This window comes from Alligator mississippiensis, chromosome 4 (assembly GCF_030867095.1).
Source record: "Alligator mississippiensis isolate rAllMis1 chromosome 4, rAllMis1, whole genome shotgun sequence".
Classification (NCBI taxonomy): Eukaryota; Metazoa; Chordata; order Crocodylia; family Alligatoridae; genus Alligator; species Alligator mississippiensis.
This window is the reverse complement of record NC_081827.1, coordinates 188,506,552-188,533,950: the sequence shown is the minus strand read 5'-3', so window position 1 is coordinate 188,533,950 and position 27,399 is coordinate 188,506,552. Positions and strand designations below refer to the sequence as shown.

At 39.4% G+C, this 27,399-nt stretch overlaps 1 protein-coding gene across 2 annotated transcripts in view; it reads right to left on the bottom strand.

The window, feature by feature from the left end:
• DIP2A (disco interacting protein 2 homolog A) overlaps window positions 1-27,399 on the bottom strand; it is a 209,650-nt gene that overhangs the window by 30,017 nt on the left and 152,234 nt on the right. For both annotated transcript variants that reach the window (XM_059727199.1, XM_019492186.2), the window contains 15 exons: window positions 25,791-25,919; window positions 24,146-24,265; window positions 22,724-22,921; window positions 19,879-19,970; window positions 18,676-18,786; window positions 17,265-17,388; window positions 16,827-16,936; window positions 15,784-15,886; window positions 14,814-14,878; window positions 14,399-14,492; window positions 13,551-13,670; window positions 11,481-11,595; window positions 8,136-8,275; window positions 1,921-2,057; window positions 946-1,026 (listed from right to left, as the gene is read on the bottom strand). In XM_059727199.1, coding sequence (XP_059583182.1) covers window positions 946-1,026; window positions 1,921-2,057; window positions 8,136-8,275; window positions 11,481-11,595; window positions 13,551-13,670; window positions 14,399-14,492; window positions 14,814-14,878; window positions 15,784-15,886; window positions 16,827-16,936; window positions 17,265-17,388; window positions 18,676-18,786; window positions 19,879-19,970; window positions 22,724-22,921; window positions 24,146-24,265; window positions 25,791-25,919 — 1,739 coding nt within the window. The remainder of the gene's footprint in view (window positions 1-945; window positions 1,027-1,920; window positions 2,058-8,135; window positions 8,276-11,480; window positions 11,596-13,550; window positions 13,671-14,398; window positions 14,493-14,813; window positions 14,879-15,783; window positions 15,887-16,826; window positions 16,937-17,264; window positions 17,389-18,675; window positions 18,787-19,878; window positions 19,971-22,723; window positions 22,922-24,145; window positions 24,266-25,790; window positions 25,920-27,399) is intronic.

Sequence of the window (27,399 nt, the reverse complement as noted above, 5' to 3'; positions counted from 1 at the left end):
GCTGGAACAGTTTGCTTGGCAGGGGCCACACTGCTGGAGGGAGGGCAGGGGAGACTGCAGGGAGAAGGGGAAGCCTACAGCCTGCACCCCACATGCCTTGCCCTCCATGCCTGTACCTGCACCTCCTTCAACCCCTTGCTCCCCCTGCTGCCAGGCTCCTCTGCCCCCCAGCTTCCCCTTCCCCTCTTACCTGCACACTTGCTCTAGGTCCCTTCAGCTCTGACCTGGCCCAACCAGGAGCTGCTGCCACTTCTCCCTGGCTGGGCTGGGCTGGGGCTGGATGGGGTCATGGCTGCTACTGACTGTCAAGATCCAGAGCACAGCTGCAGCAGAAGGCAAGGGAGGGGAGCAGGCTGCAGGTACAGCAGGGGTGGGGGTGCATGGTGGGGGACAGGCATCTGGCCCCTCATGTCTTACTGCTGCTTTTCCACCACAGCAGTTGGGGGGATGAATTTAAGATGACCTTCCACTAATGAGATTCTACACATGGAAAATTATATAGTCTTAAATTTGAAGTAATCTTGGATTCGGGTACATACAGTTACCCAATGGATAAAATAATGATACTGGATAGATTTATATGAGACCAACATTCTGATGGAGAATTTTGTTCAATATAGTTGTCTTCCCCCTTCAATGTGAGAGCAACTGCCAACACCAGGCTGCATTATTCAATACTTCTGCATTCTTTACCTCAATAGACTTGAGATATGATCCTGACTTCTGGCTTTTAAGTGAGAAGGTACCCCCTTTGGGAATGAAAAGTGTTAACACCTGTTATTCCACCCTTTGTTTAATTTATTCTGCAAACTGTCATACAAAGTTATACCTATTCTACACTTATTCTCTTTTTCCAGTCCTCCTACGTACTCTACACTGTACCGTATTAATTGAGTGGTTCTACTTCTTGAGGTGGCTGGAGTAAGACTGCCCTTTCATACTTACAAGACCAACAAAGCCAAGCAATCCTGTTCTTGTAAAGGGTTGACCTGAAACAACCACTCCTGCAGCTGTCACTGGAATGGTCTGACAAAAATATAGAAGATAAGGTATCAAGATACTCACCAAAGCTGATTTACTATTTACTGTATAAAAGAAACAAATTGAATCATTAAACCTTCCCTGATCCTGATGGTAACCTCCTGTCATAGGATCTTAAGAAAGTAAGGCTCAAAGGGACCTCTCAAGGTCATCTAGTCAAGCCCCCTGCTCAAGGCAGGGATCATTCTTCGCTAAATCATCCCAGTCAATTGTCTCTCTAACCTGCTCTTGAAAATTTCCAGGGATGCAGATTCCAGTTTCTCTAGGTAGCCTCTTCCAGTGCTTGACAACTCTCATAGTCAGAAAGTTCCTCTTAATCTCCAACTTAAATTTCCCCAATTAAAGCTTGCGGCCACCACTCCTAGTTGTGTTCTCCACAGCCACAACTGCACAGTGGGTTTTGCTACTATTCTTATTTCATCCTTTATCAAACCTTTCCCAAGCAGTTGGACCACACTGAAATCTAAGTGAACAATCACCAGAGTTATGCACTAATGTACCCGAACATTCTTTATGTAACTTTCCATACTAATAGTTTGTTAACAGAGCTAAGATGAACACACATATGAGCATGATTCTAGAACATGAAATATAAACAAAGATACTAATGCTATTTCATTGGTTAAAGGAAAAACAAATTTCAACTGTAACATGCTACTGGAGTGAAGGGAAGTGTATTTTGCTTTAGCTTTCATTAGTATTACCCCTCGCCCAAAACAAACAAACAGACACACAAAAACCCAGAAATTGGAAGAAGAAACTGGAGCATGCCCATAGGAAGAAACTGACACTATTCTGCTCATCTACACATAACTGAAAAAAATCAAAATGTCTTTTAGCAAATATTTCACAACATGAAAGTTACAAAAAGACACAAACCTCAAACACATTCTTGGTGATTCCAAGGAGACCATAGTATGCTGTCCCAGTTGCCCCAGAATTCACACATATTTCACCAATCTCATCAGTCTTACATAGATGAGGAGTCCCATCCACCTTCACAACACACACATTAGCTAAACAGACAGAGAGAGAGAGCAAGCACATAAGTGTAAGAGAATCATCAGCAGGGAAATACATTCGACTAAACTGTTATAGACAGAGCCTGATGTTGCTGAATAGGTAACACCATGAAATAAATTTTAATATGAAATAATAATAACACCATGAAACAAGTTTTCATATCAAATCAGCTAAACCAGAAATTTTGCAAAGCTTTTTTTTTTTTTTTAATGAGATTTTTTTTAGCTCAAAATGCTTAAGTTTTATGACTTGTCTGTTGTCCACCTGAGCCTTAAAAGCATTTTGATAACCTGAGGCTGAATTTTTATATCGCTTCGGAGCCTGGTCCACGGCAGATATAGACCAAGACTTGTGTTAACAATGCAAATACAAACATCAAAAACTTTTCCACATTCACTTTCCTTTACCCAAACTAGAATATTGGCTCTAATAGACGGGGATGTAACAGATGAATTCAAATCTACCTCTGGCTTCTTTAAAAAAAATATTCACTGGAACAATTATCCCCATTAACACGTTTGGAACTACTCTACTTGAATTTAAGACACGGTTTTTTTCTCCCAATCATCATGGGAAAAAGCCCCTTGTCTTAGATTCACATACAAAGTCAGGAGGCAGGGAAGAGAGGGGCAGGTGGCTGCTCCAGCTCTGACTGGCCACAGCAGCCTCCTGCTTTCTCTTGCCTTCTGCAGCCTCCCTGCCACCACTTCCTCCCCTTACTGTCAAGTGCAGCTTAGAGTGGTTTCCAGTTGGATTCCCTCCCCTGCAAGGAGCACATGGAAACTGTCCCGTGCCTAGCCAATCAATTGCATTGACACTTGCCAAACCGACTGCCCATCCAATCAGCCACACTGACACTGCTGCACGGCCCAGCAAGGGCGAAGCTTGCGTGTGCCGTGCTCCTGGAGGGAAGCGAGCCTGAGCAGCATCTGACAGTAGGTGGGGGGAGGGAGGAGAAGAAATTGTGGAGAGTAGGGGGGAGGAGCAAGGACTCGGGGGAGCTGGGGGTTGGCAGGTGCTAGTGGTAGGGAAGGAAAGAAAGGCTGCAGGGGGAAAAAGCGGGGGTACTATTTTCCCTGCTACAGCAGTGGGAGGGGGACAAATTCCAGACAATCCTCCAATAATTAGATTCTATACCTGGAAAATGATGACAAATTTATACATTTTCCATATATAGAACCTAATTAGTGGAGGTGGGGGGCATCTTAAATTTGGGGTAGTCTTAGATTCAAGTAAATATGTTATATATGCTATTAACAACCTAAATAAGGTAATATTGCAATCAAAGTTTTTGATATATGATCAAGTTCAGTTACCATCACAAAAAAGTCAACAGTGGCTAGATAGGATGCATATAGTCTTCCATAAACTCAAACATTTGGGTTTTTAAGTTATATTTGTGTACAAGCTACTGTATTAGGTTAAGGTTTAGCTATGTATAAATTCATTTTGAGATTTATAACCTTCTTAAGTAACAAATGGAAGGTGATTAAACAAGCCAAGACAAATTTAAATTGGAAATAAGTTTGTTCTGACACATAATATGATTTTTCGATTAATTCACCATCATATACAACACCTTAAATGTGATGTGGGTGGAAAGTAATGGGAATTATAGAGACTGTGCTATGATCTGTGGCCATGTACAACTATAATAATCACCATCAGCTTGCCTGTTTGGCTTAAACAAATTACATGATGATGACTTATACTCCCCAAAATGCATGGCGCTATCTATGGAACCACAGGACAATTTTATCAGTAGCATTACGACTTGCATATACTCAATATATCGGCAGCACCAGTCCCTATAAGAGGAGGACAGTCTTCTAGTAAATAGGGGAGTCATGAGTGAGTCTGGAGATGGTTGAGGAGGCCAATATGAGATCTGCATCTTCAACTGCAGACAGGACAAGGAAGGAGTGGGACTTGGTTATGTGGGGTCACAGCTCATTCCTTTTTTCTCTCTTGTCTATTCTGCCTCCACAGTTGGGCAAATTTGCTCAAATTGACTGATGCCTTGTCAGACATCACAGTGTCACTGAGGATGATTCAGTGCTTGAGTCTCCCAAGTATTGGTGTCAATATCACATTTCTTTAGATTGGCCTTCAACATATTGTTGAGGCTCTTCTTTTGCTTACTTTTCAAGTCACGATCACTGATGAATTGGGAGTATAGGTTTTGGGAGTTGGTTGTCAGGCATCCTTATGACATGTCCTGTCCAACAGAAGTGGTACCACATAAACATGGCTTCAATGCTGATGGTATTTGCTTGAGCCGCAACACTGGCATTCATTCTTCTGTCGTTCCAAATGATCTGGAGGATTTTCCAAAGACATTTCTGATGGTAGCTTTCCAAAGCTTTCAGATGTTTCTGATAAGTTGTACAGGTTTCACACCCATACAGCAAAGCAGAAATGACAACAGCCTGACAGACATGAAGTTTGGTTTGGATCCTGATGTAATGACCACAAAAATACGATTTTGGAGAGGCAACACAGGTAGATTTTATCCAATGTGGAATAATCTCGTCTATGTTTACATTTTGGGAAAAGTGGCTACCCAGTTAAGGGAAATAACCCATGTTCTCCAAGGATTTTCCCCTAATTGTAATATATGGAGGAACAGCTGGATGGTTTGGTAAAGTATCTTGGTTTTTGTGAAGTTGATATCAAGTCCAAGCATTTTCTATGCTTTAGAAAAGCAATCAAGATTAACCTGGAGCTGTTCAATTGTATGGACACATGCACATTCATTAGTATACTGAAGATTAGTAATGGAGGTGCTAGTTGTCTTGGATTTGGAATGTAGCTGGGATTTGGCTGTCCTACTGATCAGTAGTGTCAAGATCTTCAGGAAGGTGGGTGAATTTCTCACTGAGGCACTATTAGAGATGATCACTTTTAGCAGGGTCTTTGAAGCACTCAATATAGAAATTCTTCCTTGATAGCTTCTTTTGTTTATATTGTTTTGGGATGATGTGAATAGACATGATAGACTATATCAGATGATCCTTCCAGCAGTTGTCTGTGCTAGGGTAGCTTGTTATATTTATTGCTTTGAAGTTGCATCTGCTTATAGAGTGGTGAATTATAGTACTGTTTATATTTAGCCTTATTTAATCATTATTAAGTTTTGTATAGACTTATTAACTTTTCATTTTTTTTATTAGCTGGCCTTGAGTTGTTTTTGTAGAGCTTATAGTGCTCATTATAGTATATCTTTTCTTTTTTTATCACTGCAAAATTCTTCTAACAGAACATAGCAATGGCCTTGCTACCAGCTCAAATTAACAGAACTTAGCATTAGCCAGCTGAATCAGAGGGATGAAAGGATTGAATACGTTAATTTAATAGATTTCATAGATATTAGGGCTGGAAGGGACCTCACAGGATCATCAGGTCCAGCCCCCTGCCCAAGGGGCAGGAAGTTTGCTGGGGTTAAATGATACCAGCAAGATAAGCATCCAAGTGTATCTTAAAGGCATCCAGAGTAGATGCTTGCATCACCTGGGGGGGGGGGGGAGGGGGAGTCTATTCTGGACTCTGGGAACTTGGAAATTAAAGAAGTTTTTTCTTACGTCCATCTTAAAACAGTCTTCCCAGAGTTTGTGACCATCAGACCTTGTCTTCCCTTGGGGTGCCCTGGTGAACAGATGTTCTCCCAGCTCCTAGTGTATGCCCCTTATATACTTATAAGCTGCCATGAAGTCCCCACTGAGCCTTCACTTCTCCAGGCTGAAGAGTCCCATGCCTCTCAGCCTTTCCTCATAAGACTTGCTCTCTTGTCCTCTGATCATGTGTGTGGCTCTCCCCTGGACTCCCTCAAGCTTCTCCACATCCTTCCTAAAGCGCGGAGGTCCAGAACTGGATGCAGTACTCCAGCTGCAACCTCACCGAAGCCAAGTACAGCGGGAGGATGACTTCCTGGGTCTTGCTTGAGAGGGGATACACTACAACATCTTCTAAAAAGGCAAACCCACAAACAACTGAGCGGGTCTGATTCTATCCAGTAGAAGAGAGCAACATACAAATTAGTACCGTACAACAGCCAACATGGCCATAAGGCAAAACAACAGAACAACAGATGCCTGAGAAGCAAGACAGCGCAATTAGAAATGTAGACATCAAATAAGATTAACCCAAAAACCCATTAAACCAATGTCTTCAAGCCTCTGAGTAGAAGGACTAGAGGAGGATATGCAAATCATTTTCTGAATTACTTCACACTTTAAATACACTACACACTAACTTTTCACAAAGAAAAGCAGCCTATGTAATTGTCTGTTGGATGTATTAAAACATACTGAACACCCTAATGCTGAAATATAGAACATCGTAGAAAGATGAGATCTATCACCAAGTCAAAGGAAATATAGAATTTTTTCAGACAAATTTATCTTCCATGTCTTTCTTTTGAGATAGTAATGAATTAGTAATAGGCCTATTATGCTTCTAAATTTGGATATTTCAGCATTAGGAGTAGACAGAATAATTTCTCATCTTGGAGCAGTGAGACAAAGTTACTTTCTGCACAGGATATTACCAAAACCCTGAAACCATACTCATATATGTTCAGTTGTTCTGATCCACTTGAATTTAAACATCCATATTTGTTATTTTACATTTAAGTGACAAACTCGTATCTATTTTATGTAGCCAGTACACGTGTAACATATCTGTCTCAGAAATGCAGCAAAAATCAACTCATACCTAATACCCACTTCGTTCTCTTTCTTTTTTTCCTATTAATTTGCAATCATTAGTCTTACTAAAAGAAATGTTAGTTCCATGCCTTAAAGCTCAAGTAACTTTGAAAATATGGCCCAAATATTTTTTATCACTAATCTGTCACTGACCTTACCCATTTGGAGATAGATGAGTGACAGGCTCCTAGCAAAGTGTTTCCTACATCCAGTGCAGACTTCATTAAGACTATAAAGATTAATGACAGTAATCTAGCTAGAATATCTATTTTCTCCACTATTCGTAACCTAGATCTGTCACTCTTGCTAGCCTGATACTTCCCCCTCCAAAATAGATTTTTTTCATTGGATTCTGCAGACATCCATGTTTGAATACTATATCTGGCTACACTAGGAGAGGCAGAATTCAGTGTTGCAATGAACACACAGATTCTTTTACTCAAAGATCCTGTTTATTTTCCCCCTTCAATATAGAAACATTGCCAGAGACTAAAAATATCAGAACTTGTGAAAACGGTATTTTCAAAGATAATTTTAAAATCCCTGCTCCCCCTAGTATTTTCTGAGTATCAGATATCTCACTTTTGCAGGCCTTGGAGAAGATCATAGATTAAGATAGAGAGATTGATCTTTTAGAAGAATGGACTACAAGAGCTTCATCTGTCTCTCAGCATTTTTATTCTGGATGGCATACACCTATTATGATGGAAATTCAAGATGAAAAATAATTTGCTCCAGATGTTAATGATTTGTTGGACAGGACAAAACACCAACAACTGGGGTTTTTAAATGTTTAGTTCATTACACACATTAAATGTTTACTCAAATTATTTATTAGTATGATTAAAATAACCACCATAATAAGGACAGTCATAAAGGTAATAGTATAAGAATATTATCCATTGGCAGAGGAAAAATGGGTGGGATAAGAATAAGAAGTAGGTAAGATGTACAGTATCTCTCTCTGAACTCTACTTATTTCCCCTCATCCTATTTTTGTTCTGCTGTGCAATGACTATGCAGTTCTAATTAATGCAAACTAATGTCTCATACTGACATTTCACTAGTATTGTAGACTAGAGTGTGACTGAATCAAAAGCAACCCACCACACCTAAAACTATGGTGAAATTAAAAAGCAGGCAGGACAATATTTCTCCTCATATGTTCAATATTTAATACTTAATTTATATTTTCAGTCTGTTCTCAAAATCCAGTTTCAAATATTAAGACAGCTAGCTGCACTGCTGTAAAGGAAGCATCACATACGGTCTAGTTATAATTATTTGATTAAGGCAAGCTGCACAAAATAAATTACATGGAATGTAGATTATCAATTAAACAAATGTTAAATGTAGTTTTCTTACCTCCAGGCATAACCTGACCAACATCTTGTACAGTGAGCACAGACAGCTTTTCTTCTGTATCCACTCTAATCACACCGTAACTCAAACAATTCATAGACAGCACTGCTTTTCCTGGAGGTGGCCCACCTAAATCCGGAGGTCTAAAATATGGAAGGGGGAGGAAAGGGAATCAAAGTCACTATGATACTAAGTATGAATCTACAGCAATACAAACAATAAAGAAACTGTGAAATTCTGTTGAGGATGAAAGTGCATGACAAATTCAACCATAAAAGCTGGATCAGTAAGGAGACCAGTAGAAATAACAGGTTTTATATATTCATTTCCCAATAGAAACAGAACCAGTGTTAAAGAATTACAATGGCACTCCAGTAGGAACACACAAGGAGGTATAAATTCTAGACATGCAAGTGGAAAGAACAACTGCTACAGGGCCCCCTACCACTCTAATGTTATAAGACATAAGTTCCTTAGTAAGTAAAGAACCATAGGTAATACCCATTTAGAAGCTAGCCTTCCAAACTATAAGAATCATCTCCCATTGGGAATATAATTTAAACAAGTCCTAAATTTATGTAAAATATAGAAGAATTGGCTAGAAATCAACAATTATATTTCATAACAACTTTCCAGGTTTCTAAACTTGTTTTAATTTTGAATGTTTTCATAAAACAGAATTATATCAAAATTACTGTTTTCCAACCAAAGGGGGCAGGTTTTCAATTCATGTCTTCTACCATTCCCCCTCAGAGCTTCCACTCTGGATCTCAGAACATTCCTTACAAAAACTCTGTTGAAAAATAATACACTGAAAATGCATCATATTTTGATAAAAAACATTTTGTCAGAAATGTTCCGACTTGCTTTCTGACCCTATTGTAAATCATAGCCATTCTTCTCAGTCCAGGAGATTTTTCTTCCCTCCCCAAACGTGTTTCTTAGAACCCCACTGATTTGTACTTTTAGTCATATTATTTAAACTATTCTGGTTGATCTTTTTCTATATAGCCATGCTGGAAAGGTAGGGAATGAGCTTGAGGCAAAGCGCAAACAGAACCCAAGAATAAAAGAGTGCCATGATACCACGAATTAAGACTGGCTGTGGGAATAGGACATTTCAGCTGTAGATACTCCTGGCATGGGAGTTCAATAGAGCAGTGTGTCGAACAGTGGTGCCAATATGTCTTTGAGCTGAAAAACATGATGGGCCAGGAAATGGTGTGCATTTGGATTGTCAGGATAGATATGCTACACACCAGAGAAAGATTTGGATCTGGAGGTGGTATGTGGAGGGCTGTGCGGCTGACAAAGTGTGAATAGTCTGAAAAGCAAGCTGGAGTTGTTTGGGAGAAGTACCCTTTACATCTCTTAATGCATCAGCTAGCAACCTTTATAAATGGTGGGCCAGAACAACCCAGCTCCCATCTGAGTGTTTTTGGTGGCACATCAGTAATGGGGCCAGGAAGATGGAAGCTGCACCTGTGCCACTGCTGTTTCTCTCTTCCCCCACTTCCCCATCTTCCAGCTGCAGCGTTAGTGCGGCTCTCTACCAGCTAGAATCTGTGCCCACACTGCAACCTAGGGGAGGGTGAGGAGAGTGGGGTGGGGAGAAGCAGTGGTGACAGGCACAGCTGGAAGCTGCCCATTCCTGGCACAGCTCCTCACTGCTGAGGCTTAAGTGTGGGCACATACACAGGCAAAAACAGGTTGCTCTGTGAGCTACCCATATGTTGCCTGCCTGTCTTAATGTCAACAGCCTTGGACAGCACCAGCATCCCATGACAGTGGGGTGAGATGATGCTGAAGATGTAGCTAGCAATACTCAACAATCACCTGCAGAACTCCCATTGGGCTGCGAATGCTTGAAACCAAGGGAGGGCTGGTCTTGGTATGCCTGATAGTCTGTAAGGCTTTATAGAGTCCTTTCAGGGTTGGGACATCTCAAAACCTGACTGGTCCCACTGTCATGGTCCTTCCATGCTTCACATGGCTCCTGTATAGACCTTGAAGCATCTACAATACTGTGAGTTCTGATACTGGATCTGACTGGAGACGAGGTGGTAACACTACTCTGTATCCTAGCAGAAGATCAGTCATGGCATCGGGAAGTAGGCTGGTACAATGATGCTGTTTGGCATGATGTCTGAAGAGATAGGTTTCTTTCAGAGACAGCACCAAGAGCACTGTCACTTCTGGTCTTGGTGATGGGATCTAAAGACATACCTAAGGACTTAAAAAGAAATATTCTTAATTTCTCTTTCCTTCTTGGTGTTCATTTTTGAGGTAGTGACAAATGTCACCCTTGGGAACATGGCTCTTCCCCCAGGCAGGAAAAGGACTGTTTGTGGGGGTGTCTGATGCTGAAATAAAACCTTCACAAAATGGACAGCTAGAGCAACTAAAAAACTATGGCTTCAGCAAAAATAGATTCCAGCAGGTGAGTTCTGGGAACACAGTATGCACTGAGGTTCAGAGATGATGGAACCCCCATGGTTCATTTGAAAAAAAAGTTTCAGGGGTAAGGGTAGGAAAAGTGCTAATACCCCAAGACTAAGGTCATGGAGAGAAAGGGACTCTTATCAAAATCCACTCCCTTTATCATATCCTCTTCAAAATACAGGGAAGAGGAAAAGCTTGGAAAAAAAAAGCGTAACCGACAAAAAGAAGGCCTAGATGAGGAATGGTAACAGGATGTGGGACCAAGCTGACAAGTCTCAGCCAGAAGGCTAAGATGAACTCAGGGTGCAAAGTGTGGAACTCCCTTCTATTCTTTTGGTGGAGAGAAGGAGGAGATGAGTACATGCTATGGGTAATGTTAAGGTAAAAACCATAACAAAAAACAAAGGTCTGGTGAAAAGCTCACACACTGAACAAGAGAGAATATTTATGTGGACAATTACTTGAAGGAGAGAAGCTAACCTTTTGGATAGAGAAACCCTTTACCTAAGGATTCAATACCCTTAATTCTGTAAGTAAAGATTTATATAAAATACCAGAGTAAATTATCCATAGGACTTTCAAGAAGCTTTCCGGAAAAACAGGAAAGAACACACTTGACCTTGTTTTTTTGATATTTTTAAACAAGTTGTTTAAAATATTTCTCAGAACATCTTTATGAATCATTATGCTATAGAAAGAGGTGACAAACCCCATGTTTTAAGAATTCTACCACAGGTTTAAATGAGATACTGAATAACTAGCTCAGTCATCCTTCCACTAATTTTAACATCCTTTAAGCAACTAAAACTTTATTCTGTCTTGCTATACCCCGTACACAATATTAACAGCAAATACATTTCTTTTTTAAGAAATATATTCAGTTACATTCTCACAAAGGATGATTACCTGCGAATAGCAACAGTTAATGCCTCTGAAGAACTAGCACAGGGGCAGATAACTTCTGGTTTCAAACCTCTGGACTGAAATACGTTGAGAAATGCATCACAGGAAGAGATGGACCCTAAATATACCAATCACAACATTTGAAATATTTGCACAACTGGCAGAACTATAAGAAGGTAGCAGAATTTATATATTAAATTTTACTTCTGATTTACCTGTACAAATATGAACATATCCTCGCAATACTTTGGAAGTTGGTTAAAGAGCACACCTCATTACCACTTACATAACGGGAGCTCCAGATGCTATAAAAATACCTAAGTTAGCTAGTGATCAGCATTCACAAAGTGAAAATCACACTAGAGTAACCCTCCTACCATTCAGGACAAATTGTGTCACAGCAAAAATGGACTGTATGTCAACTGTTCTACAGTAACTGTTCATGTGCCTGCTCTTACACTCCAGTAAGCTGGAACTAAATTGTAACAACCAGGGATCTGGGTTTTCCATTTCCCATGGAAAAATAGAGAACACAGTGAATTTTACCCTTTACAGGAGGAGAAGACAGATTTCTCATTTTACCGGAGAAAACTGCAGATTTTACAGTTTTGCAAAGAGCTCTCTGCAGGCTGGCAGAGTTCAAGCCTGCAAGGGAGAGGGAGCAAGAGGAGGGAGGTCAGGCAGGCAGTACCATGTGCATGTATATGTATACGCACATGGCCGCCAGGCAGCCTGGAGAACAGCTCCCACAGTTAAGTGGTAGTGGGGACTAAGGCCCCCAGAGGGAGGGAGAGAGTTGGGCAGTGCTGGGGCTAGGGCTGCTGCCCAACTAGGCAGTGCATGGGCTTGGGGCCCAGGACTGTAATGCACAGCTGCAGGGCCCCAGCAGGGAGTGGGACAGGACTGCGGGTGGCTCGTCCGGGGCTGGGGGGAGTGGCCAGCTCCCCACCACTGCGCACACTCCTCGGGGGGGGGACGGGGGAATGGAGGGGGCAGGGAGGACCCATGCTCCTCAGATCTGTGCATGGGGTAGGGAAAGGCACAGGCTGCCTGTTGTGGGCTCCTGCCCTGCTGCCCTCCCCTGGGGCCTCCGCAGCCCGGTAAGTACGACTTGGCATGGCAGGGAACAGCGGGGCACGAGGGGATCTCCTTGCCGCTGTGAGCTCTGTGCTGCCCTGGCAACGCATCCCCTGTGCATGCAGCAGCAGTGAGGGGCACAACCTTGCGCCGCTGCCCTGCTGCTGCCGCACATGCACAGGACGTGTTGCCAGGGCAGTGTGGAGCTTGAAGCGGCAAGGAGATCCCTGTGCAGCAGCACTGTTCCCTTCACTGCTAGGTTGCACCCGCCAGGCTGCAGGGGCCCTGGGAGAGGGCAACAGGGTGGAAGCCCGAGACTGCAGCAGGCAGCCTGTGCCCGCCTGCCTTGTACCATATCTGGGGGGCACTGGTCCCCCTCGTCTCCCCAGGAGTATGCACGGCAGGGGGGAGTTGCCCCCCCCTACCCCTGCCCCCGGCCTGCTGTAGGCAGGCAGGCTCTGCTCCACTGCAGCAGCTGCCACCTCCTGCGGGGGGCAGGGGGCTGTGGACCTGGGCCCCTGGCCCCATAGCCCTGGCAGTTGCGGGCCCCCTTCAGCAGGGCTGGGGGTGGCATGGACAATAATCGTAGAGAAGTTGGAAGATGGTAAATGCTTCTCTTCCTTTTAATTCGCTTCACTTTGTACACTTATTCACATCCTGACTTCCATCTGATATCCTTTTTATTGTGTTTTTCACATGCATCATTCCTGGCTGTTTTTTATAGACAAAGATATGTTACCCCTTACCTCCCTCCTCCTTCCCTCTCTCTCTCTCATTTTTTTTTAAGAAGAGAAGGGCTTTACTGTAGTGTCTCTATCTAAAAATGACATTTCTTTCTGTGTTTTGGTGTGGATCAGCTGTTCTCCTGGCTGAAGAACTTCCAGACTATGGATGGCAGAATTTAAATGACCTGATATTTAAGAAGGTTGTAATATGCTTCTCTCACTTTGGGCTAAGTAGTACTGTGGAAACATGAAATATTATCCTTATACTCACATGGATTAGCTCCGTCTGCTACTATTAACATTCGTAAAGAACTGAGGCTGACATCCCTTTGATCTCGCTGAGCCAAAAGTGACCAGTGCATATCACGTGATTTTACTACTGCTACACGAGCTGAACGGGAAAATATAGCAAATATAAGTAATAACTTAAAATAGGCAGCATGTGCAGGGAATACATTGAAAATAATAGATACTTCAGTAGCTACCATTAAGTAGTATCATCAAGTATGAAAAATTGTTGAGTCAAGCTGTAAAACCAGAACTTAAATATTGGTGGCAGTTCTCTGAAAGTTGTTACTAAATTTTCACATGCACAATTTGCAGATCACTACTTCAAACTGTACAAGAAATAGTAAATTCTTTCATACTCCAAGAATCCTTCCCACTGCAAAAACATATTCAGCACCTCCAAGTGAACTTAATTTTAGAAACTGAAAGCTTCTCATCATTCTGAATGGTACTGAGCTGAGGAAATATGCTCACCCTCATTCTCTGAATGCCCAGGGACACAAAAGGGTGGCATACTTCTTCATTCTTTAATGCATCAAAGAAAAATGTAACAATGAAGTCCCTAATTCAGAAGGCTCAGGCCTCAGCTTGAGCAAAGATTAAAGGAAATCAGAGGTGATAAAACAGCAATGGCACATGTTTGCACATTCACAGGTGTTTCTCTCAAACGTGTCCCATTGCAGGAGCGCGTATGCATGCGTGTGTGTGCACGCACACGTGCATCCTGTCCCCACCTTAGATTTCATCTGACCTACTTCCAGAGCATCCCACTGTATCCTACTTTTTGTCTCAATGTAGGATGGATGGTCAAGTAAAAGCACTTTAAATTACCTTTGTATGAGCAGACTTTCTGTATCCAGGAAAGCGGATTAACCTTCATTAATGCATAGGGAATACTGATAACATGCATTCTGTTCATAACACTCTGCAAGGCAAATTTTCAAGTTCATTTATTCTTTGAGATGTTTTCAAACAGTAACACATTGGTAAACTTGAAATATTACAGTTGTAGCATAAGTAGTTTAGTGGCAGTAACAGCACTGACAGTTAAAAGCACGCCTAACTAATAAAACTTCAGGTATGCCTATCCAGTCTATTGCTACAGATTAGAAAGTATTTACACCCTCAGAGAAATACATTCTGAGATATTGCTACAGTTTATGTATTCGTTGAGATACCAAAATGCCAAAGATGCATTAGTCTACAGTATACAGTCCTTTATTATTTAATTCACTTAAACACTCACCGTTAATACTCCATGCCACAATCCAGCATCTCTTTTGAAATCTAGTACATTTGTTAATGTTTCAGCTGAAAGCACATAAAGCTTTTGGTTACACTGCTGAATACCATACCCATCAAACCTACAGGACATTTGAGAAACAGTATATCCTGCCAAAAATGCTACAAGATTTGCCAGGCTTCCAGGAAATTAACAAAAATTGTACAAACTTCCCTGTTACGTATAATACATAGTTTCAGACAATAAGGTTAGAGAAAAAAACATAGTTAACTGCTATCTTTGCAAATTTGATTGGGGCATGTGTCAGATTGGATTTTTCTTCCCTATGCATCACCACCAGGTAACAGAAGTTCTGTGGCCAAACTGAGATCTCAGTGATAGAAGATAATTGACTGGGACTTGGGAAGCAATTCTATCGATACTCAAAATGGAAAAGAACCCATGGTACACTTCGCAATAACCACATTTACCCTGCAGTGTTAAAACAAGCTAAATTTTATAAGAAATGTGTATTTGTCACTGTGAACAAATATGACAGCATACAGCAAGGAGTTCTATTGACAAGAAAATGCAGCTTCTTCACAATCATTTTCACGTTAAATTTTTAGGGTAAAATTTTCTGCATGTTCAAGCAGCCCAATAGCACGTGCAAATTAGAAGAATACAATAGTGAGCCATACAAGAGGGGAAAAAGGCAACAGATTCATACTAAACATCAACAAGTTAACTCTCCATGCTTGTGACTCGCACAGTCTGATGAGCAATAATTTACCTTGGCTAACCCACGGAGAGCTGCAGAATGCATTTCAACTGCCCAAGAAATCAAATGGTAACTCTCTTTACTTCACCTCCTACTATAATAAATGTATTGCTGATATTTACAGGAAACTAAAAATGCTCCCCCCAACATAAAGAGACTTTGTTTTACCAAGCATAAACATTGAAATATTTAAAGTCCACTTCTGCAACTTACCTTCAGAATAACTACATGCCTGAGTCAATGCATGACAATGTGCCAACATGGAAGCATGAGATACAGTAATGCCCATTGTGCTGCCCTCTTTACTTGTCTTATACTGAAATGAGAACATTTATGGGAATTGTAAATTGACATATGTACAAGTTTAATAACAAAGCTGGCCAACTTTCAGTGCTTAATCTCTAGGACTAGTTGTTTTGTTTTATAATATACAGGATACAGAATTATATTAAAAGAATGAAAACCTTAATATTACATGCATTTATACTAAATATAAAATGGTACATTATTTTGATAGTTTTCTTGACCCTGCCATTTGTAAATTACTTATTTTGGAATTACAAGATGGAACATGATACATCTTATCACTATCCTGACCATTTTGCTGAGGTGCAGCCACCTCTTCTCTTTGCCCCTTTTTCATTTTAGCCAGTGTAATCCTCAGGTCAGAAAACTCTGTGCCTGCCTTCATGTTTGTAGAGCGCCCAGCAACTTCAGAATGCAAGTCTCATTGAAAAACAATGATAGTCACTTAAGAACTATGAATATTTAACCTAAGGAAAACTGCATGGGACCACAATTAAAATAATATTGGACCATATAAGGAAAAAAATGTATACATTTTGTTTTCCTTTTTCAATTAGAATAGAGGTAAAACAAGAAGATGAAGATAGTGCAGGACTGGAAAAAACGGTAAAAAATCAAGGTCAAGTATCAGCAGAGGATAATGCCTTTCAACATCACTTGAAGTCAGATGTACAGGGCAGGAATGGCAAAGGACTCCGATAGTAGGACTCTGATTGTACAATGTAAGCAACTAGTCTCTACCCTACCTTCTGCCTGTATGACAACGTGACCATGACTAGCAAACTAAAGATTAAGAGATACATTCTTGCTCTACAATAGAAAAGAGGTAATCTACTATGCTAAAGAACAGCATTTCTCAACACTACACAAAGCAATATTAGAAAGAAATGCTGTGTGGACTAGGCGCCAGCAGTGTAAGTTTGCATGTTAAACACATTATATTTATTCACCTCAATATAGGCAATATCAGCACTGGCATCCCGTACTTGTGGATGCCAGTCCTTTGGCGGCTTGGCCAGATGTTTTCCATCAATTACAAACCAAATTAGACGAGGCCAACCTTAAAATAAAAACAAAGAAATGATTATTAAAACAACCCAAAATAAACATTTTGTTTTTCAATATTTTGGGACACCAACAGCTTAGTTAGGAAGAAATGCCAGCACATGCTGCTGACAGAAAAAAGCGGAATGAAAGTGATTAACTACTTGATTAAAATATTTGCTTTGGCAGAGGTGGGTCATTTTCAGATTTCTCTGCACTGCAGTTTTTATTAATAAGCACAGCTAAAAATGCGTAATCAAAATCAAAGCTGTAAATGTACATACATCGTCCCAGCTCAATATTCTTTGTTCTACAGAAAAATGATGGATAATAAAAAAGTGTACCTTTGAACGTAACCACTTCTCCAGTTTGAGCTTTAGGGAGGCCTTTCTGACAAGCATCTGTTGTCAGAGCCAGTGTTACTCCACAACTGCCCAAGAGAAATCCAATCTGCTGGCTGCCAGCATCCTACAGAAAAGCCACAATATCAGAATAAACATGCCATAGTAAAGCTTTATTAAATTCTGCCATGTTTAGAACATACACAAAGTTAGCTGTTAATATACATTTTCCTCTACACCACATGTGTCTTTGCACACACATAGGTAGAGACTTTTCAATAAGAAATCTAAGCAAGTACTTAGTGTGGTGCCTATTAGCACTTGACTGCTGCGTATCTGAATCCTCTTTTGACCCAAATTCATTTAGTTACACTGTCAGCAGGCTGGACCCAGGCCAGATGAGTTTGACACCTTTGCTCTATAGGGACCAGAACCTTCATATACAAATACCCTATTTTCATCCATAGATCTTAGTTATGAAAAATGATGTTTAACATACTCTTTACAAAGTACATAGGTTTTTGCATAGCAGTGGTTATCTCTAACAACTTTTCATGGGAAAGATAAAATTAAAAACCTCTAGTCACAAAGGAATAGCCATGTGTGGATGGTAGAAAAACAATTAAATTAAGTTAGGGAAATAATATATTGGAAGTATCCTGATGCAATAGATAAGGCTAAATGCATTAGACTACCAGTTCCCAATCAGTAGTATGCGTAGTGGTATGCAGACAACCTGCCAGTGGCATGCGTTAACAGATTTATTATAATTACTTTATATGACAAAAATTTGCTGGTGGTACTTAAAGCTGTATTATTTTAAATTGGTGGTGCACAATCTGTCAAGAGTTTGGGAACTGCTGTTTAGACAGCCAGGTCAATCCTACACTAAAATATTACAACAAAGCACAAGTGTCCATGTATAACCTTGAAATGTTAATATGGAAGGATATACTTTTCATTGTCTCTTGATTTGCAACATCCATTAGAGCAAGGAATACACATGATACAAACTAAAATCACGCTGGATTATGTTAAGTCTCTGTTATAAGACAATGGGTCAGAATACATTTTAAAATGGTTTAGCAATTAAGCTTTTTAGGTCAAAGATTTTAATTCATTTCAACTACATCATTTATCAATTCACGATACTTTTGAAGTGTTTTTTCAGCTATAGTGTCAACCTATTTTTACCATTCTGCCCATTTTTAGGAAAAATAACAATGGTAAATATATTGACTTGTTATGTGCTGTAAATGATTAGCTGGGGTTTGTTTTGTTGTTGTTGTTTTTTTGGGGTTTTCTTCACACATCAGTAAGATGTTAATGAAAGCCTAACAACTTCCTTTAAAAAAAACCAGCACGTTACTTAAGTATTTCATTTTTGCTATTGAGTGACAATATACTAACTTACCTTCCTTGTCAGTGGCACTTCTATTGGCACAGGAATAAGCTCTGCCAGGAGGCACCCATAAAATGCCACCATAAACATCACAGGATCACTGTTAGGAAATACGAGAGCCACCTACAACAAGTAAACTGGTAAGTCTTTGATGTATTCTTTTGGATAACTATGTTCCCCATATATTGTTCAGGTTCATAGTTGGAGATATTGCTGCAGAAGACTTATGAGTCTTAACAGTGTTAAAGAAATGCACATGCACGTGCTTCTGAGTTTATTATACATTCAATGTAGTCTTTTAACACTATTTTAAACTGATGCAAGTCTACATGGGGAATGAAAAAGTTGATGAAGATAGCTGACTCTGCTTAGACTTTTCCAGAAGTGCTAAAGGTTGCATGTCCATGATACACACAAACATTATGAGGCTTTCTTCAGTTAAAGCATTTTCTTGACTCACCCACATTCTTGTGAACAAGCTATATACTTTCTTATCTGTACTGCAGCTCTTTGTATACAAAACATGTCTGAAAAGATACTGAAGGCTATAAAGGAAGAGGGGTATGGGGCAGATCAGTCTAGATAGGCCCTGCATAAATACCAGATTAATTCATTCAACGTGGGGAAAAAAGCCTTATTTTGGTTTTGAATACTAGCCCAGTGGCAGGAGGGGGCTGCAGCTGAGGCTCTGGCCTTGACCCGGGCCTGGAGGCAGCACCATCAGTAGATGTGGAGTCAGCGACCGATGTAGTGGGTCCAGATCTGTGGCCAGTAGCAAAAGATCAGGTGGGCCAGGGTTACAGCTGCTGGAGGCACTGCTGCCTGGCCAGAGCCAGGGCAAGAGGTGGGAGAAGGGGAGGAATACAGGGGGCAGGGCAAGTGGCTGGGAGGCAGGCGCCAGGGGGTGGAGTCACCAGGGAGGGAGGCGGGGAAGGTGCCTGCCTTCCCACCCCCTACTCCCTCCACTTCAGCTTTCCCTGCCATAGAAGGGGGTGTGAATTTAAGACAACCCTCCAATAATTAGATTAAATAATTTTCCAAGTAAAAAAAATCCAACTATTGCGGTGTCATCTTGGACTCTGGTAAATATAGTAGATAAACACAATTAAGGAAAAACATGATGGAATCATAACCCCCAGATGCATAGCTTCTTTTTTCCCCTAGATTTAAGCATTAGTCCTTGCTTATTCAAGAGCTACTCCAGTAGTCACTTACCCTGTCTCCAGTTTTGAGTAGTGGTTCATTCTTACTGGTTAGCCTGTTAAGCAAAGTATATGCTAACTTCAAGCTCCGACTCCACAGTTTACCTGCAATTAGAACAAAAACCTAAGAACAGGCATAACATTTTAAAAGTGAAAAGCAAGATTAATTTTAAAAACCTGAAGTGAATGGCCAGCTTGGGACATCATACAACGCCAGATTTTTAGAGCCTAACTAGGCTTTCTTCTTAAAATCCGGCCCCATTAATGTGTTTCAAAGTTCTTAAAATTATTCACCATAGAATTAGTTCAACACTGCATATCATAATCATATGATACATGCATTACTTTTGGAGCAATTAATTCATTGCAGCCATGAGGGAAAGATGAAGACTGTGGCTTTTCCTACAGCCTTTAAAACTTGTTTTGGAACAAAGTGCAATTAAAAAAAAAATATCACATTTTTATAAGAACATCTAACTTTGGTTTTACAATGCATTATGAATGCATCCTGCCAATCTTCATGTATGCACCCTCTGCACAAAAAATAGCAATTGCTCAAAATGACCCTGTGATGGCAACATGTTCAAAGCTTATTGCTATGTTCTTAAACAGTTTATTGGGTTTATTAGGTCCTGTTTTTATTATTTCATGCTTAAAACTAAGCTCCTGAAAGATAGTCTCAAAGTATTGAGTAATTGATAGTGGTTTCCAAATTGTCATGTTAAGCACTTGATGGTCTGCAGTGAGCTGGCTGGTCACAAGGCACTGGTTCTCTTTGTTTCTAGATGTATTAAAAGCTACTTTCCCATTTCAAAGGTTGGACTGTATTACAAACAATGAGATCTTCCTGTTCACTTCCTCTCCCATTTGGTAACACAAATTCCTGGGGGCAAATGCTTATGCGTAGAAGTAACCCTTAGAAAGTTTACCATGTGAATTAATCATCTAAAAAGCAACCCGTGAATACTGTTGATTACTTTTAAAGTAATCAGCATATTAATGTTTGAATTCAGTGCCAAGAGTGAAGAACTCGCATTTTTTTCAAATGACATTTTACTGAGTATTTTCAGACATCCAGGTTTGTATCCTTAAACAATTACTACTACAGAACAAAAACCAAATTCAATTAGAGCAAATATCTTAATTGAATTTGACTTCCAATTAAGCATGGTACTAGATCTTTGCTCTAGTAACCTACAAATAGGTTACAGTTGTCTAGGGCACCATGGCATAGTACCTCATACTCAGTGGGTGTGTCTACACATGTGCTTTAATGCACACTAGCCTATTTTACTGTGCAACAAAGTGCTATTATGCTAACGCGCAGTAAAATAGGCTATTGTACATTAAGTATCATCTAAAAGGCGTGAGATTGCGCTATTGAGCATTAGTGCAGCTTAATACGCATTCATTTAGTACCTCACACTAGAGGTACAAAATTTAATGCACATTAGGAAAAACACATGATGCATGTGTAGACGTAACCAGTAAGTAATAGAAGCTTTAAGGACAGAAACTGAAAAACAATCTGTTAGATTATGCTTCATAATGCACCTGGCTATGTTCTTTGGATTGCCTATTTTAAAGAACAATTCCAATCAGCTAAGAAACAGCAATATCAACTACTCTTCAGACTATAATTACTCTAAAATATAGCTAGTTACTACTCGCTATATAAACAAAGTCTGAATTTTCAGTCATGGCTATCAAATAGTAAGCTTCTGAACAATAAATGTACTTAATATTTAGAGCACAATTAACCAGGGGCAAAGTCCTTGCCCTGTACAAAGTAAATTAAAAATCTGAAGAACACAAGAGGATATTTCAGCTCTTTTTGTAAGTAGTATTTATTGGAGCTCTGTTTCCTATTACAGTATGACTGTCGTGACCTTGGGCTAACATATACACCTTATCCTTTAGATTAGCAGTAAGCTACAGATAAACTTTAAATAGATTTAAAAGAAGTGATGCATAGGAAATCCTCTAATTTTAGTTTTATAAAATCTTGCACACTACCACAGCACAAAGCACTTGAAGATCTCAAAACAGCTCAAAATAAGAAAATTTTAAGAACTGACGTTAATGAAAGAATATATTGTCTTCCAGCAGCAGACAGTGTTAGGTTTTAGAGCATATCTCCACTTAGAGGTCTTTGATTATTTAAATACATAGCTCCTCAAACCAATGAGAATACCTAAAGTTCAGAACAACTGAACAGCTTTTCAAAGCTAAACAACTATATTTAACTCCATTAATTTATTCAATGACAACTTAAGTAATGTTGCATAATTGCCTATTCAGATTTCTCGGATACTTTAATATAATAATGGATTTTTTTATAAAGGGAGAGATCAACATACGCAAGGAGAAACAAAAAATTATCTCCTAAAAACATCCAACTAATGAATACCTCCAGTTTATCAATGCAACAGATTTCCATCCTACTAAGCTTCCTTAACATATCTAGATATAGATCTTCTGTTCAACTATCTACCTTGAAAATATGAAAAGCGCACTTTTTAGTCATCTACTCCTTCCTTCACACTTAAACCTAATAGAACGATAGTTATCTTTCATCTGCTCTTCAGTGAGGAAGTCCAATTACTGCAGCTATTGTTAATGAAAAAGCCATTTGATGAAGAACGGTTGATTCCTTAATAAATTCTCCTAGGATATTGCTTTCATTTGCTCTGCGATATATACAACAGTTAGTGGTCTAGCAAGCTATATTCTGAACCTAACAAGGTTCTCAGGAATGACTGACCATTCTGATTATAGTTCCCTCTAAAGTGAAGTAAACAGCTCATTCCCCAAGTACCTTCTCATGTTTAACGAAAAAAAAAAAAGTCAATACTTGCCATATGTAAGCGTATAGATAGGTTTTCCAGTAGTATCCAATGCTGTTAGACAAGGGGCTTTTGGCTGAGTGGTACCCCAGCGCTGCAAAGCTGACAACAGGGATGGAGGCCAATTGGTTACCACACCTAAAGGTTCACCTTTAAGGACAGCCATCGGAGTTCCTTCAGGCTTTGGCTGATTGGGATCAGGCTGTTGTACTAAAAACAAACAAACAAACAAACAAACAACAAAAAACACAAAACCCCACCAAGATGATTAGTTATGAAAAGTTAACTCTTGAAATGCCTGCTCTTTTCACTAGCTTTTCTTTATTCCATTAACTACTCCCATCTCCTCACTCTTGACAGCTATATCAGATTTATCTTAACGTTTAGAATGATGCTGTTCTAAGGATTTGCTAGCTTCTTCACCATCAGATGAAAGTTTCTACGAAATGTTTGGAAAGCCAAGTCCTCTATTAGTCAGAGACTTTGCCAGGTGATTTGTGAATTTGAACCCCAAATTCTCCTTCTTACTCTGCTATGGAAAAAAGATATTTTGCTTATCTGTTTGCTACCCATCTTGCATCAAGGTAAACAATTGGAGAAGCATTAAATAGCAGTCCCAGTGATCACTGATACACTCCTTTTTGGGGCAAAAATTGGTTGCTGATAAAGAAAGATGTTTAGACATGAATAAGTGTATAAAACACAAGCTATTTGGAATGCTTCTGTTTGAAAGGGAGTATTACAGAAAAGAGGTCACAGAGATGAGCAAACACTTAACATTCCTAATCGTTTAAAAGATAGAAAACCTATATATCACCGCAAAGGAGCAAATATTGTAACAACATTTTTAACTCTTTACCAGATAGTCTGTACTATTTTATTGTTGTTTGATGTTGTAATATTTAGAAGTTAATTACAGTATGACTGCTCCTGTTGATAATTTGTAATAAAATTCTTACTGAAAAATTTAGCCCAAGTGCAAATGTTTCATTAATTTCTCAACATGAGGAAAACAGAGGATAAGAAACTTTTTTTCAAGCTTAAATGGTGTGATTATTTTATTAAAAGTGTTATTAAATTATTAAAATTAACATTATTTTGTTAATAGTGTTATTAAACAATGTCAGTAAAAATTTTAAAAAAATGTTTATATTGTGGTATGTTACAGTACCAACACCAAGAGCTAAAAAAGTTAGTAGACCTCATATTGAGCCAAGCACAATGTGTTATCTAATTGCAAAAAACAAGAAAAGTAATGAGTAAATTGCTAAGAAATACCAACATTACAATCAAATGGCAGCTTCTAATATATATATTGTATATATCAACACCATCTGAAGAAGCAAACGTGCCTCCCTCTGAGATAGTTAATGTGAAAAATCAGAAAACTGTGGAGATACTACAATTTAGTAAAATATTTTACCCTGGTGTTACCTTCAAGTAGTTCTTCAAAATCATCTACAAAGAACTCTTTCAACGGTGGACGCTTTGGTCTTTTTAAAGTGTTTAGAAGCTGTTGGATTTTTGAGGAAACTCTACTATTCACTGGAACACCTGTCAAATCCACACAAAGAACACTTAAAACAAATACATTTTCCCAGTCCTCCATTATAAGAAAACAAAACAGAAAACATGCTGATACTTTTCTAATAACATCTGACTATACACTGAGCACATTTACACTGCGTAAGGAAAAGGATGGTTTAAGAATACAGTAATTTGTTTGGAAAAGGACTTCAATCCATCAATCAATACATCAATCATTAAACAAATGCTAAAGTTGCTTTAAAACAATGCCATTTATTAGCTATCTGTCCACTGTGTGCGCACTGTCTGAGAGTCTAATCTTGCTCTGGAAAATGCTGACTTTACAAGGTTAGAAAATACATACGACTAATGTCTATTTTTTGAAGAACAAGCTTCTTTTTTGTTTTCCAAAAACGTTATTTACTCAGTTTTGAAAGGCAGCAAAGGATAATCTTTTAAAAATTAAGTAAGGCTTTTACTCTTTTAAGCACTGGCAAAAAAAATTGCTAAAACTTACAATTGGATAGAATGCGACTGATTTAGTTTTCATTTTTGCTTCACTCTGGGGGTGATTTCCACTTGGAAGCAATATAAAATTAATGTTCCAAAACTAAAAATAGTGTAAGTCCTATACTGCATTTAGGATTTACTGTAATTGCAAACCCTTTATATTTCCAATGGTAACATTCTCCACTACAAGATGGGAAATCTGGGAAGGATGTCCAAGTGTTCACTCAGTATACAGGAACTTTGAACACTTCAGAGATCACATGCTTAGGCCCTGGGGGGAGTAGGAATGATACGAATCATCTTCAACAGGAGCTCTCTGACAGATCTCTAATAATATTAACTTCTTCAAATGCAGCTCCATCCAGTCCTTTCCTGAAGGACAGTGGCTGTGAGACAAAACATTAATTGAATAAGTTAAATGATTCCATAGACACTATATCAGGCTCCCCTCTGCCTGTATTGAAAAAATTAAATGGGTATTGAAAATCCTGAGATTAAGCAAACGTAGTAGACCCAACCTGATGTTAGACATACATTATATTGAGATATCGAAGATCTGGACATCTTAAAAATATATATATAATTCGTGTGCATCTTCTAAAGATTTCCTGGCCAAAAACCACGTGCTGGCTTTGTCTTCCATAGTTCTCTGCATTTCATGAATGAGAAAAGGGAGACTGAACTTCCAAAGGGAGAATGCCTGATCTCCCAAAACACAGCAGGGGGCAAGAAAGAGGGTTGCAAGTTGTCCGATTTACATTAAATTGTTCCTGATGCCCCACCCCATGCACAACAAATGGTATAAATCTGCATCTGAAAGATAACATGCTACCAGAAAACTTATTATACAAAATATTACTGGTGTGAATCCAATTAGATTCAGCTATTCCTGGCACTGTATACAGTACAGCAAAATAGCCTGTTATGTTGCTTTTGGGAGCAAACTAAGTATGACAGCAAACATTATATTGCTCTGTTGTCTATTCACTGATGCAGAAAAATGACTGTATGTTTAAGGGTGGGATATTTTGGACATATTCACCATCTGCAGTTTCTAGGATGCTGCTGTTGTAGCCCCTGGGAACTCCTCGTACAGATGCTACTTGTGGTCGCTCATGAGGCAAATATTCTACAAGGCCTGTGGTAACATCAGGAGGTGCAGAGTGGTTATCTGTGAGAATATAAGAAACAGACAGAAGGTCCATTAGGCATCATAATCATTAGCAAATACAAGGTTGCCTTTTACTGCATGCATATTTTGCTCTAGCCTTTTCCCTGGAAAACTCTTCCTCCAAAAAAACCAACAAAACAAACAACCCCCCCCAAAAAAAACAAACAAAAAAACCCCAAACCAACCAGTAACCATAAAAGAAACTGGAAAGTGGGAAACGGAAGCAAAAAAAAAAACCCTAATGTTGCAACAGACCATGCAGGGTTATTCAAGCATTCCAGGAGAGGTACAAGCTACTGTAACCTGACAATTGATCATAAGAAATTCTGACTGGTAGTCAAGTCCCTTCCCCTTAGTCAATTAGATCAGTTGAGAGATCCATCCTGGATGAACAGCAGGACACATGAGTGAGAGAGAAATTCTCTAGTTTTATAGAAAATAAAGCCCCCAAAATTCAGCCTGAGAAGAGTAAACCACTGGATTCTGGCACAAAAACAGCAGACTCCTTGAAAAAGGAAGAGAAAGGGACAAGTAAGAGAGGGCACAAAGAAGGGTGGAAGGATAACAGCAAGTACTAATTTTTTATCTGTATTTCTACAGGATACAGACTAATTTGTGGAGAGCCTAGAAGGCTGAGTACTAAAGAGAAAACATACTCGTACTACAGTTAAGCACAAGAGATATTTGTTCCCCAAATAATCAATGGGGTCTAAAAGCAGGTGGGTCTTTCAGAAGGGTGCATGGGCTATTCAGCAGCCTACATGACTTAAATGGTTAGAATACCTTCAACATTTACCTCTGGAGCTTATACCATGTTAGATCATAAAAATATCACAAGTATAAACATCAAACATTTTTGTTCACCATTCTTCAAGTAGGATTATGCTCAGAGCTTTTTGAAACAAGAAGAGATCAGTTACAAACTGGTAGGATAGATCTGGATTTGTCCAGCAGGAGATATTTATTTATTTCCTTGATTAATATGCCACCCTTCCCAACAAAAGCTCAAGGTATCTTATACAAGACAGAAAAATAACTTATAAATCAAGCAAGCAAGAGAACAAAACTAAACAGAAAAAACAAAATAACTTAAAAATTCAAGACAATGCACAGTTCTGAGTTTTGTATTTAATTTTGTATGAAAAAAACGGGAATACATGGGCCCATCAGCTTGTCCCAAGATTGAAAGAACTGAAAGCTTCTAACATTAGTGACTGAGATGCATCTGTGAAGCTACAACTGAGATGGGTTACCGTGTAGGAAATCTCAGCACTCACTAAGCGCTAAGGCCAGAAACAAAGCAACAGCACCAAACATCAGATAGTACCTTGAACCAGAAGTATGTGCTGGCTGGGATCACACCAGGTCCTTTAGCCAAAGTAGAGTTCCACGAGTAGTAATCAAAATGTGGATAAGTGGCAATTTAAACTTTCCCTCCCTTTTACCCACTTACTCAGCCAGGACCAATTGTGATCCATAT